The 13,742-nt window shown below is 37.6% G+C and overlaps 1 protein-coding gene across 3 annotated transcripts in view; it reads right to left on the bottom strand.

Annotated features, from left to right (window-relative positions):
• Nucleotides 1–13,742, bottom strand: part of lrba (LPS responsive beige-like anchor protein) — a 212,073-nt gene that overhangs the window by 4,628 nt on the left and 193,703 nt on the right. For 2 of the 3 annotated variants that reach the window (XM_056738897.1, XM_056738906.1), the window contains exons 49-54: nt 9,944–10,136; nt 8,614–8,679; nt 6,844–6,999; nt 6,127–6,294; nt 2,339–2,440; nt 1,898–2,094 (exon numbers count right to left, since the gene is read on the bottom strand). In XM_056738897.1, the coding sequence (XP_056594875.1) occupies nt 1,898–2,094; nt 2,339–2,440; nt 6,127–6,294; nt 6,844–6,999; nt 8,614–8,679; nt 9,944–10,136 (882 nt within the window). The remainder of the gene's footprint in view (nt 1–1,897; nt 2,095–2,338; nt 2,441–6,126; nt 6,295–6,843; nt 7,000–8,613; nt 8,680–9,943; nt 10,137–13,742) is intronic. The other variant, XM_056738916.1, reaches the window with a different exon arrangement.

The raw sequence follows: 13,742 nt of genomic DNA, 5'->3' as shown, positions 1-13,742 counted from the left end.
CACGGCTGAGGAAAAGTCTGCTAAAATGGTTACTAATAGACAGTGACTCGGTTGTGGACTCCAGAGAGCCATTCATGTATTATTTCTACTTGTCCAAATTAATGTTCTGTCAGACCATCAGCGTAAGGACTCACTTTAACCGCTGCAACAAACTCTCACAACCCACCCACACACACTCAAATACAAAACCACATACACACTACATATATAAAGTAGTGTGTGAAAGTGCTCAAAAGTGACAGCAATAATTATGCTGTCAATGGTCATGAATACGCATTGATTCTGTGATTTTTTTTCGCCCACTCCTTCACTTTTTAACCCTGATGGAGATTTTCTATACTGGACTTGTTTTTATTTTGTGTTTGATTAAGAGGTGTTGCAACATACCGATATTGATAATCAAGATTGTTGATATAGTGTGTTAATACTACACACATGATATCCGAAATAATTCAGAGCCAGTATCTGGTTGACACTTTTTTGTGCAAAAGGGGACAAAAGGAAACACAAACAAATCGAAGATGATGTGAATAGATATCGTGATATCATCAGCTTCATTCCTGTGGCCACAATAATTGTGTAGTACACATCTGATATAGTTTGTTTCTATACATTGACAGCCTATATGGTGATTTCTAGCCTGAGGCACCATCATATCTCAACAGTGTGAGAAAGGACTGAGGTGCGTAAAGGACACATTATTGTATTCAAGAAGAGCTTTATGGAACACAATAGAATTAAATAAATAGAACAGGGTGTTACTTAACAGTTCAAATATTTAAACATCACATAGTGACTTAAAAATATGATGCTCATGCCGTGAAAAAAAACGATGCAATGGACAGAGAAATACAGAGTCTAAAATAATTCTCTAGAAAAGATATGTCAATGTCGAGGACTTGGGTACTTAACCTAACCTAACCTAACCTGCCCCTACCCCTAAGATGTGCTTAACTGTTCCTTACGGACCCCTGTAGGCCAGGAGAGGTATTGCAATTTGTTGCAAAACGCATGCGTCCTAAGAGTTAGAAATTTGTTGTAAATGTGCCAAGAAGAAACAAAATCAACATTCAGAGAATACACAAGATCACTGTTTAGGATTTATGTTTATAATACTACAGGTACATGTACTGTATAGCAATATACAGGGTCGTGTTACATGCTGAAGCATTCTGTAGTATTATCTGAATGATAAAGAAGCAGCAGCATGTGATTTTACAGTGTGTTAAACAGGAGAACCGCTCCTCTTACGTCCCTGCAGCCTATGCTGTTTATTAAAAACAAATGGAAACTGGACACAATGAGGAAACTAATCAAGCTCGGAGAAGCAGAGAGCCGAGGAGCGCGTAACTGAGCCCGTCTGCTAATGGGATGCAGGTGTGCAGGGCGGCGAGAGAGAGAGAGAGAGAGAGAGAGCTCTGTGAATTTTCCCAGGCCTGAAGGAAAGAGAAAGTGATGGAGCAGGAATGAGAGTTTATTTTGGGACCTCTGCCCGCTGGTGACGAATGTGTCATATAATGCGGGAGGGCTTGCTGCCGGCCATACCGCTCTTTTTCACATACACATGCGAGTTGAGTGGCATTTTGTAGCCCTGCTGATCAAAGAACAGCTTAAGGCCCCTAGGGCTCAGGAGCCAAGAGAAAGAGTGCTGCAGAGAGAGAGACGGCACCAGAGGCAGACAGAGCTCGGAGATCATGCCCGCGTTTAATCACGCAGTCGACAGCTGACGTGATACAGCACAGAGATCAAGAATAGAGGGAGACGGAAAGAGAGAAAGAAAAAGATGAAATGGCATGAGCGAAAAAGAACGAGCTGCTCAACCTGTTGCTCTCTGGTGGACTGACAGATGATTTCTGAGTAACTGTAAAGTGAGGAGTTCTATGTGGATCATGTTTACCTTGATGTTGTCTTCCACTTCCATGTGTCCCAAGAGTTTTCCATTGATGCTAAACACACAGAAGTGGCCCTTGTCGTAATAAATGACGCAGTGACCCTCAGTAGAAGCCAGAACCAGACGAGGCTGCACACAGCCGTCAGGGGCTTCCAGAGTCCTCAGCAGATCACCGTTCATGGAGTGGATGAGACACGGACCCTCTGTTCACACACACGCACAAACGTTTACTTGGCTGAATCTAAATGAAGACTTAACAGACCTCTACTGTTTTATAGACGGCTAAATCTAAACATTAGGCACTTTTTACAATACGTAAACCTTTGTATTTTAATAGAATAGAATACAAATAGCGTATAAATTTGTCCCTGAAGGCTTATCAGGCAAAAACACATATAAACATAAAAAATAAAGTATTTATGCTTATGTGTGTGTAGTTTGCTTTACCTCTGCAGCCACTGATGACCAGTCCAAGCTCTGCACACACACTCGCACACGTCACCTCACAGTCATGACCCGTCAGGATCGCTCGAGGAGTCACAAACTCTGCTGAGACGCAAAAAGACATGCAGGGTTAGTTTCATCTGATAGAATTGCATTGTTTGACCACCCTCAAACAAACTTTTGGACACTATTCCATTTTGCGATAATTTGGCTAATATATGATATTTCAAACAAGTATATAGTTGATGGTTAAAGTCAGTCAATGCAATCACAGAACTATGGTGTATATAAAAATACATACATTAAAAACGACGAACGTTAGTATGTACTTATGTAACAGATATTTAAACAGATAATTAGTAATAAAATAATAAATGTTTGGATGCAAAACCACAAAATAATGTGACAGCTGCAGTGGATATTGTAACACATCGGCTGCGTAAATTAAAATTAAAAGTTTTTGGTTGTCCAATCTGTGATCGTTGTACAGAAATCGGTGCGTGTTATCATTGAAATTCAATGCTGACAAGCATTCAGTAATTCAACACCTGTATTATGGAGACTTAGGAAGAGCTTATTTGCAAAAAAGTATTTATTCTGTTATCATGTTTTTATTGTGTTCGTTTTGTGTTGTATTTTTTGGGGTATTATTATTACTACACAACTGCAGTTTGATTTGTTTTATATGGAATGCCCTATAAAAACATGATTTTAGAAAAAAATTAACAAATGAACTATTCTTATTGATGCATCAGTGCTTTGACATCTACAGATACTTTATCTGTAATAACTGATATAATATCAAATTATGCTTTTATTACGCATGTCTGAGCAGAGGATCAACAGTTTGTTTAGAGCTAATTATAATATTAGTGGAGAGAAGATTTGTGTATGGATTTTTCAAGACTAGAATGCGAGGAACTGGGCATTGAAAAAAGTCGTAAAGATGCTTTAAAGATTATATGCCTTAAAAACTTCAGAGGTTTGCACACGATATAGTCAATATAAGAAGAGTTTGGATATGAAATGAGATAACTCAAAAAACCATTTTTGTTTTAATATTGCATTCCAATTAATATCAATCAAACTATAGTTGGTTTGTTTTGATTTAAGTAATAATAACTCAAGAACTCAAGCTATCTAACACAATAAAACACAATGAAAAATTATAACAGAATAAAAAACATGATTTTTGAAAAATTAAAAAATTGATCTAATTTTGGAACCAAACTCTTCATATAGTCTTTTAATTTCTCCTTAACATAACCTCAAAAGATCCATTATCTTGCTAGAGCAACAGCAATTTACTTCAGCAGTAATGTGACATATAATAAATAACCAGATAATTCCACTGACACCATAACTGATGTAAGATATTATTTTATATACATGAGGAATTATTTGAATGCGGAAAAGTCAGCTTTTTATAACAGAAAAGGCATTCATCTGTGGAGAGGATGAACATATTTGTTTTAGAAATCAGGCCACATTTCATCTGAAACTCTCCCAGCAGGAGACAAGATCAATGCTGAACATCTTAAAAAATGATGTTTACAATCATTTTATCATTATTTCATTAAACAAACTACAACTTTAGAAAAAAGTGCATTATTATTAAACAGCAGTTTATACAATATTTACATTATATTTTTTTCTGTTTATGCACCGTTGATATCTACAGTATATACATGGCGTAAATTATAAACAGAATCTAAAAACCATTGTGAACCACAGTATGTGCAATAGTAAGTTATCGGTTTAATAGAAAAATGATCTTACAGAAACATTTTACCATTAAAATAGTGATAACCTAAATTGCTTAAAAGTGTAAAAATAAAATAATTTTGTTAATTAACCATTGAATCTAAGTAATCCATACCTAGATACATAAACCAGTCAAACATATCCTACTTTAACAAAGCTTACTTCGCTCACACATGCACACACGCAGTATAGATGTATAGGTTTCATTAGGTGGTAAACTTCCTCAATGTCTCAGATTTGAGTTATACTCTACAACTCTGGGGATTAAAGCCTGATGTCGGATTGTGCCCTGAAAAGATCAATAAAACTGATATATTGGTGTATCGTTTAACCTTCCCAGCCATCGGCCACCATTTGGTTCGCATTAGGAAAACATCTGATTACAATCTAATACCTATATACTGTACACTATTTATCTGTACTGCAAATATGCACTAGAGAGTATCATTTGTCTGTAGAAAGAAAGCTAAAAAGAGTGTTATTATATACATAAACATCACACAGGACAATTCTGGAAAAACATTTGTAACAGAAGCACCATCAGACTGGATCAGCTGTATAAATCAGGCTTCATGAATGGGTTCTGCAAAATTTGGTCACTAGATGGCAGTGTGGTCAACAGAATCCATCAACACTATAAAGAGACTGAGCGTCTGTATTACCCATACAGCTAAGCAAAGACCTTTGACTATTAATATAAAATATTATGTGAAACAGATAATTTAAGAATTGACCTTATGAAGACTTAAAAAAGGATTGTTGGCAAGGTTTGCTTTAAACAAGCACTTAACAAAGAGCAATATCCAGATAAAAACAAAAATGTTTTTTTATTTTATATTTTCTATAATTAAAATAGCATAACTATTTCCATGATTTTATTTCTAAAGACATTTTCATGATTTTAGAACTTTTAAAATTTTGAATTCTCTGATACTTCCAGATTTTCCAGGACCATAAAAACCTGCCCAAAAAAGTGACATTGTCAAAATTGAACCTTATAAACCTGTTATAGTAACATATGAAGGATATATATTGATGCATGTATAATTTTATTTATCAGAGCTCTTTTACACACAATTTTGAACAAATATTACCTTTATCTCTACACTGAACCCATTTCTAAACAGAAGGCATTCAAAAACCATTCCTACATATCAAGAAGGTTTGAATATTAACCCTCCACACATAATATACCACCATTGAGATAAATTCACAACGTTTCAGTAAAAAGTCCTGAACCTTAATCCTTTAAGACTCTTAATGGCCCTGACATTGACCATCCACCCGCCGTCATATTTATATCTACACACGCTCATTAACCAAATCACAATTAGCCATAAATCCTGTCCCATTTGTAAAAGAACACTTAGCAGCATCCAAAACCTCCAAATTAGCACACGGGTAGTGTGTGCATTGGTGTGCACGCAGAGGGCTTTGATCAGAACCGTGGCCATATGGTTAGTGCGAGCAGGGGAAGCCTGTGGCATTTTTCACTTTTATTGAACGTTCCTTGACTCTCTTAGATAGATGGGACTGAACTCTCCTGAGCCCGGGACCACAGAGTCACATTTGCTGTCTCCCTCTGTGGCCCTCCGACCTCCACTTTCACTCACACACACACAGAGGCAAGCCCATTCCATTTATGGTGTGATACTAGCCTGAAACTCAATCTTCTGAGCAGAGCCCTGCTGTGGTCAGATGAAACTAGTTGTAGCTTCTGAGAGCGAGCCGTAAATCATTAACCGGCCCTGACAGAAACGAGAATGCGCATACACGTATGTGGATATGTGTGTGTGCGCTTGAAGAGTGAGCTTTTAACACCATTGCGTTGTATTGAAATCGTCACATACGAAAGCTGTTCTTATGCGTGTTTGCCAAGTGCTGTTTGTGGGTTTTAGCTCTGGACATTACCCTGATCTTGACCTCTCAATGTGAGAGGTCACTCTTCTAAGATGCTGATGCTGATGAAACCGTTTGAGCAGATGCGCACAAACACACCTGTATGTGCATAAATGATTTAAACTTACTTCCAGGGTTTTCTCCGATGCTGCTGTTCTTCCCGTTCCAGTACCAGAGAAGAAGTGTGGCGTCTCTGGAGCCAGAAAGCATGTAACAGTCTCCGCCGATGTACGATTCGGAGCGGGCCAGACAGGTGACGACATCAAGGTGGCCAAACACAATCTGGGTCAGTTTCCCTGAAAAAACAATTTTTTATTTTTATTTCTTACATCTATTGATGTTCTTAACCTGTTTGCATTGTCAGATTTTCATTTTTAGGATGTGTCTTACTCTTAAGTCCCCAAAATTCTGTTTTTACAATCCTTGTGGGGACATTTGGTCCCTATAATGTAGGCAATACACGTTGCATTAACACATAAAGGGAAACCACTCAATCTGCATCCCAGATCTCACTGCACTTTCAATACTTGGCCTTGAAGTGCTGCATGCACATGCTAACATATCAGTTTGTTGAAAAAATAATAATAATGTGTCTATGTATCCATCAATCCATTCATCCAAAGCATTTAAGTGTGGTGTGAATCTCTTGAAATTCGAGTTACGCTTCTGTGACTTGCATTCGGAGCCTCATCCTCTCCTGAGATGGAGCTATCTGAGCCCTGGAGCGATAGAGTTGTAATGCAGTCTGTGGGCTCATTTGTGACTTTTGACCCTTTCTTTTGTGCACTGCGGCGGAGGCTGCGTTTCCCCGGACACCGAGACGGTGGAGGGGTCATCGAGGTTACCTGTATCAGTGGAGTAGACGCGGAAGCTCTGGTCCCAGAAGCCACACAGCAGGATGAAGCGGTTGTCAGCCGTGATGACGAAACACTGAGCGTTTATCTGGATACTCTGGTCTAACAGATCTGAAATCTGCCTCCTGTGAATGCCCACATTATTGGCTGTAAAGGAAAAAAATACAATGAGAAACTGATTAAAATGAAACAGTGTATTCGAATCTGACACAGAGAAAAACAGAGAGAAATAAATACTGTTCAAAGAAAAAAAATGGCGAATGAGGAGGTGGAAACATGGACTCGGAGGATTAACATTAGCAGATGGAGGTATTGGTGCAAAAAAGAAAAAGCCTTGACCTTAAAGGTCTATTTCAATGTCTGGAGATTGAATATCTGACAGCTTCTTAAGGGATTACAAAGATGTTAAACCATTACCATGAGAAAATATGACATTTGTTATTAATACTGTTGGTGAGCATGTGTGATTTATGAATGAATACATAAAACAGCAGAAGATGAAACATTTAAGGAGCATTCGTACGTTCCCAATGAAAACCAGCAGCTTTTGCCGCAAGAACAAAAACTGAAATAATCATCAAAATGATCACGGCAAAACGCTGTAAATTACACTTTTTTAAACATGTATGGTAGAGTGAAGGAGTGAGAAAGAAACAGATATCAGGTGTGTGAGGCCCAGACACTCTCATGACACACACCAGCGATGCGTCTGTGGCTGACCAGAGTGGACAGATTATCAACAGCAGAGTCATGCAGAATTTACTGTGTTTAAACATGGGAGCTGTGAGGAATGCAGCTCGTGTAAATACATACATCACATTTTGGAGCAAGAAAAGAAAATGAGCTACGAAAAATGCTCCCACACATAGAGACCAAGAAGACCAAGAAGAGAGATTCATGTTTCTGATACAGCGCAAGCAACATTTTCGAGTTCAAACATGGTAACACTGCTTTTCAATGGCCAGTGACCAAACCAAGAGAGCGGCCTGTAATACAGAGGGATTCACAAGTCTAATGCTGGGTTCACACCAAACGCGAAAACAAACGCGTTCCACGCTTTTTATTACTCGCAGGAAAAGTTCGTTATTTTCGCATGAGTGACGCGAGCTGACAAATATTTTCAACTTGCGTGGAAGACAAAAAATTTGCATTGCCTGCCACGAGTTCGCGTGCATTTAAGTCTTTATTTAAGTATTCGTGTTTGGTGTGAACCCAGCTTAAATATCAAGCCAAAATTTGAACTATTTGATATAGATTGGTTGAACCTTTTGCTGTAATTTAACCATGCCATTGAGCTAGTTAAGGCTCAACAAGTTTGTGGAAATCATCCAATAACCTCATAATGATATGGATTTGATTCCAAAGGAATGCAACAGTCGCTGTGTTTAAACATTCGGTAACGAGAGAAATTTCAGAGAGGCTTCATCCATATGTTATCACACATTCTCTTCTCTTCCTCATCAACAGGTCGGAGGGATGAGAGGACGACATATTGTCCTGACAGCGCGTGCCACGCGGCTTCAATCAGACATTATTACACCATTCATATTCATTCAGTCTGACAGGACAGAGAGAGAGAGAGAGCTGATGATGTACAGGCTAAGCCACAGCTCATTGGTTTCCAATTTGCATGCAAATGCTGAGCTCAAGCTGAACGGCGGCTAGGTGAAAAACAGCACTCATCTCCTCCCAAGGGCTGGGCCCTCACAATTACAACAGCCAATCACAAATCACTCAAGTGACGATTGACAAGCTACACACCTATCAGAGGATCAATCTCCACCGGTAACTGGTACTGCTGGTCCTGGACAGAGGAGCCTTGGTGACCTGAGAGACATGCAAAGAGTAAATGAAAAATGGATTTAATACAGTGAACCGTCTGCATGTTTATTTATAGAGGCCACTGTATAGAACTACCACAGCAGAGTAATAACAATAAACAATGACAAAGAAGCAGCTCATCTGTTCTGTATTAGATGAATTTTGCTGCGTATCAATGCAGCGAGTTGGGAAGTTGCCTGGTAACAGCAAAAGCCTACAATTAAAATAATGTACCTTATTGCTAACTATTTTACTACATAACCATTTTACATGACGGAACAACTATTCTTTGCCATAAAAATGAATAATAAATGTAGGTTTATTAAATATTTGTGTCTTTTGTGATGGTGCTCTTTCCAGTGTGTAATGAAAGTGACATGCAAAGTTTATGCACTGATAATGCGACTACACTAATCCTGTCATTGAATATTTACATGCCCAATCTTACACCTATTGGTTTTCATAAATCCGGAATGACATCAACTGTTAGTGTTTATTGATTTTGAAGCCTTCACCCAAAAATAAAAATTCTGTCATCGTTTAGTAGTGCAATCTTACGAGAAATTTCCCAGTGATTTGTGTCCATACAATGGTAGACAATGGGAGCCAACGTGGTTTGGTTATCAATGTTCTTCAAAATATCTGCCGTTATCTTCTGCAGAAGAAAGAAAGTCATGCAGGTTTGAAATGACCAGAATTTTGAAATTCTCAATGAGGACAGAATTTTCATTTTTGGGGCGAACTATCTGTTTAATTTTTTTAATAAGCTGATTTTTGGTAGCCATTAGCATCTTGGTGTACAAAACATTCAAATGTATCCTTTACAGAACAGAAAATGTTCCAAACCGAGTGTCATTTAATTGAAATCCACAATATCTGAGCAGATTTGATCAAGTACAACACCTGCAAAACATCCTCCTTCTGTCTAGTGAACGGCTCTTAGCATTATCTACGGTTAGACTGATCTAAAATAAATAAAAAAGAAGGCTGATAAATGGAGGTAGACAGGAAGCTGAATGCAAGGCAGAGGAAGTGTCACATCTGATCCAATTCAAGCAGAGATTTCAATGTCTAAGAATCTACAACCAGGGTTGAGAGGGATAAAGCTTTTAGATGACAGAATGTGTGGAAACAAATACAAAGACTAAAGATAAAAAAATACTAGCTTTTAAACTTAACATGGTAACTGAACAAAATTCTCAATAACCGACCATATGACCAATCAAATTGATTATTGCTCCAGCAGATCACATTTTCCAATCTCTCTTACCAGTGAGGCCGTGCCACTTGTTTACAGCGAAGAGGCGGTTGCCTGTGACTGTAATGACGGACGGGTTTGTGAGGCCTGGCTGCGTGTTGGCGGCCACATGTGTGACGGGAGAGTTGGATGGGAACTTCAGCACCATGATGACGTCCTGCTGCATCTGCTCTGTGAACATCAGTGGGGTCTGCAGAAGGAGATACTGTTGAGTCCATGAGGAACCGTCATGAGGGAGCGAGGAAACGCAGAGGAAATGAGAGTAATGGTGGGTGGAAAAGAGGGAGAGAAAAAGAAGCAGGAAAAGAGGAAATTAGGCAGCGAAAGAAAGTAGAGTGCGGAAAAATTGAAAAGCTGAAACAAAAGCTGGAGGTTACAGGGTAGGTATTGCCAACCACCCAGTGATGCGATACATATTGCAGCACATTGTAACTGGATGTTGAAAAGAAATGTGACCCTGGATCACAAATCAAGTCTTAAGTAGCACGGGAAAAATTTTAGTAAAAGCCAAAAATACATTGTATGGGTCAAAATTATCGTTTTGCTTTTATGCCAAAAATCATTAGGATATTAAGAAAGGATCATGTTCCATGAAGATATTTTGTAAATTTCCTACCTTAAATATATAAAAACGTCTATACGTTAAACGTTTTAAACCTTTACGACAACTTTAGAGGCGTTTTTTTCAATATTGTGATTTTTTTTGCACCCTCAGATTCCAGAGTTATAAACATCTGTATCTCTGCCATATATTGTCCTATCCAACACAACTCAGACATCAATACAAAGCTCCATTATTCACTTTTAAGATGATGTAAAAATCTCAATTTATAAAAATTTACCCATGTGCAGAACAGATTATGTGAAATTGTGGACTTGTTGCCCAAACACTCAACATTTCTTACAGATACGTCTCTAAACAACCTGAGAAATGCAAATGTCAGAATAACTTTATATCAGTACATGGATAAAGATACAATAGAGTGAGCAATTTTGTGAGGGGTTTCTGATTACACAGAAGGTAGGGCGTTTTTTTTACTTCAGCATAATTTTTGTCAACAACCAAACTGACCTATGACCTAATGCTAAACTATTCATTATTGTACCACACTTAGAAACTTTTCTTCTCAAAAACTTGAATATTTTTAAATAAAAACATATTTAGGAATATAGACTTCGGTTTGTAAACCCTTGCTATTGACAAATGCACAGTTCACGTATAATAATACAGTTTCAATGTCCCACTGCATTTAAATATGTCATTACTTATTCTTTAAGCATTAAAATAGCATATGCAAAAGTTTTTCTGGTGATGATAATTTCTTCATGCCTTAAAATGCAATGATTGTGACTCAACAGCCTTGCTTTATTTCGTATATGTGACCCTGGATCACAAAACCAGTCTTAAGTAGCACAGGACATTTTTTAGTAAAAGACAAAAATTCAAAATTATCTCAAAATTACCGATTTTTCTTTTATGCCAAAAATCATTAGGATATTAAGTACAGATCATGTTCCATGAAGATATTTTGTAAATTTCCTACCTTAAACATATAAAAACTTTATTTTTGTGAGTGGATGGCCTGCCACAGTGCCCCTGATTAACAACTTTTAAGGCAGGTTTTTTGCATCCTCAGACTTCTGAGTTTTAAACGGTTGTATCTCAACCAGATATTGTCATAATCTAACAACTCATACATCAATATAAAGCTTATTTATTCATCTTTCAGATTATGAATTTCGATAAATTGGCCCATAAAACTGTTTTTTTTGTCCAGGGTCACATATGCAGATTAATTAATATGCTAAATAGACCCTGCCGGACCATTGATTATAGGTACATAGATGTCTCATTCGACCTGTGATAGGACATCCTATCCTATAACCTATAGGGTTATCATGTCCTTAACAGAGGCAGTTTCAGATTGAATTTTAAAATAGTCTTTGGTAAACTTATCGAGAAAACCCTCTGCAATGAGTACCATACTCATGAAATGATGCATATTTGCACTTAAAGGGATACTTCACCCAAAATTGAAAATTGTGTCATCATTTACTCACCTTAGAATTGTTCCAAGTTCATATACATATCTTTGCTCTGATGAACACAGATAGAAATATTTGAAACAATGCTCATAACCAGACAGATCTCGACCCCAATTGACTCCCATAGTAGGAAAAAATACGTAATCCATTCTTTTAGTTCTATCGAACACAAATGAAGACATTTTGAAGAATGTAGGACAACAAACAGTTCTGGGCCACTTTTGACTACCGTTGTATTTTTTCCTACTATGGTAGTCAATAGTGGTCGAGATCTGTTTGGTTATAAGCATTATTCCAAATATCTTTCTCTGTGTTCATAAGAACAAAGAAATATAAATGATTTGTAACAACTCGAAGGTTAGTAAATAATAACAGAATCTTTGGGTGAAGTATCCCTTTAAAGCATATTAAAAACACCACGTACACATATAAACATCATTAAAAACTTGGTTTTCACCACAGGGGGCTATTTGTCAAATTTTTTAGTTACAGTTTGAAAAAGAAGCGAGCTGGAGGGAACAGAGAAAAATCAAAACGGCTAAACCAGTCCTGATAAACCCACAACTATCAGAGCTTGGAGAGGTTTATAAATGTTTAATCCAGGCAAGTTTTGATACTTCTGTGTAATGATTTGTACATAAACAACGGAGAAACAGTTAGAAAATAGTTCGAAAGAATCCAAACATTCCTTTAGGCTGCCACAGAAAATTCTAAACTCCATTAGTAACAATTTGCTTTCGTGCCATTCAGGGATAGTTCACCCAAAAAATAAAAATTCTGTCCTCATTTATTTTGTGAGAATTTTTGTGAGATATTTTGTGAGAATTTAGAAACACAAACAGTTCTGGGGCACATTTGACTACCATTTAATTTGTCCTACTAAGGCAGTCAATGATGCCACAGAATTGGAAAATCTTTCTCTAATTTATACAGGTATGAAATGACATGAGGGTGAGCAAATGATGACAGAATTTTCATTTTTGGGTGAACTATCACTTAAAGTCGGCAGATGAAGAGAAGCTAAAGAGTGCGCACACACACGTACACACACATATGCACACGTACACGGCACGCACAGCTGTCTGATTACTCTGCTGCAAAGTCATCCAACCATCAAGTTAACTTCCTCACTGAGGCAGGGCTATGTTTGTAAAGGCACGAGATCAGAGGTGGGCAGCTACACTGTCACTCTTTAAGAGCGATTTGATTGGACGCTGCTTTTTAATAACATTCATAAATGCATGGATTAATCACATTAAAGTAAACGGTCTACCTCAGAACAACACAACAGAAATAGAACGTTTTTTTACACTCATATCTGTTGTACATATCTTATTATGAAACGTCTCAACATCCCCCTTAAACTTTACTTTAATCCAATCTAACTGGTGTCTTATGTCTGTGATGTCCAATTCTGACGTGTGTGTGTGATTTTAAGACACCGTATGGAGACACAGGGCAAATTGGTGTGCCTGCAGTAAATTAGACAGACAGCTAGTGCCTCTTAAACAGTGTTTAGCCCTTGAGTGCTATTAAACAGAGGATCTACTCTTATTAACCTTCCAGAGACATGGAGGTGGGATGGAGAAAGAGAACAGCATGGAGTGTATGAACCAGATACAAGATCTAATTTGATGGTACTTTCAAAGAATTGATCAGATTTGGTCATGTCATCTGTTCCAAAATTTTGCTTTTGTTAAATACAAAAAAAGGCAAAGAGTGCTACACGGGTCTCTTCATATCATCATCGCCGCTCTTTGGATAA

Source organism: Triplophysa dalaica, chromosome 2 (assembly GCF_015846415.1).
Source record: "Triplophysa dalaica isolate WHDGS20190420 chromosome 2, ASM1584641v1, whole genome shotgun sequence".
Lineage (NCBI taxonomy): Eukaryota > Metazoa > Chordata > Actinopteri > Cypriniformes > Nemacheilidae > Triplophysa > Triplophysa dalaica.
The sequence above is the reverse complement of the archived record's forward strand: the minus strand, read 5'-3'. Positions and strand labels throughout refer to the sequence as shown.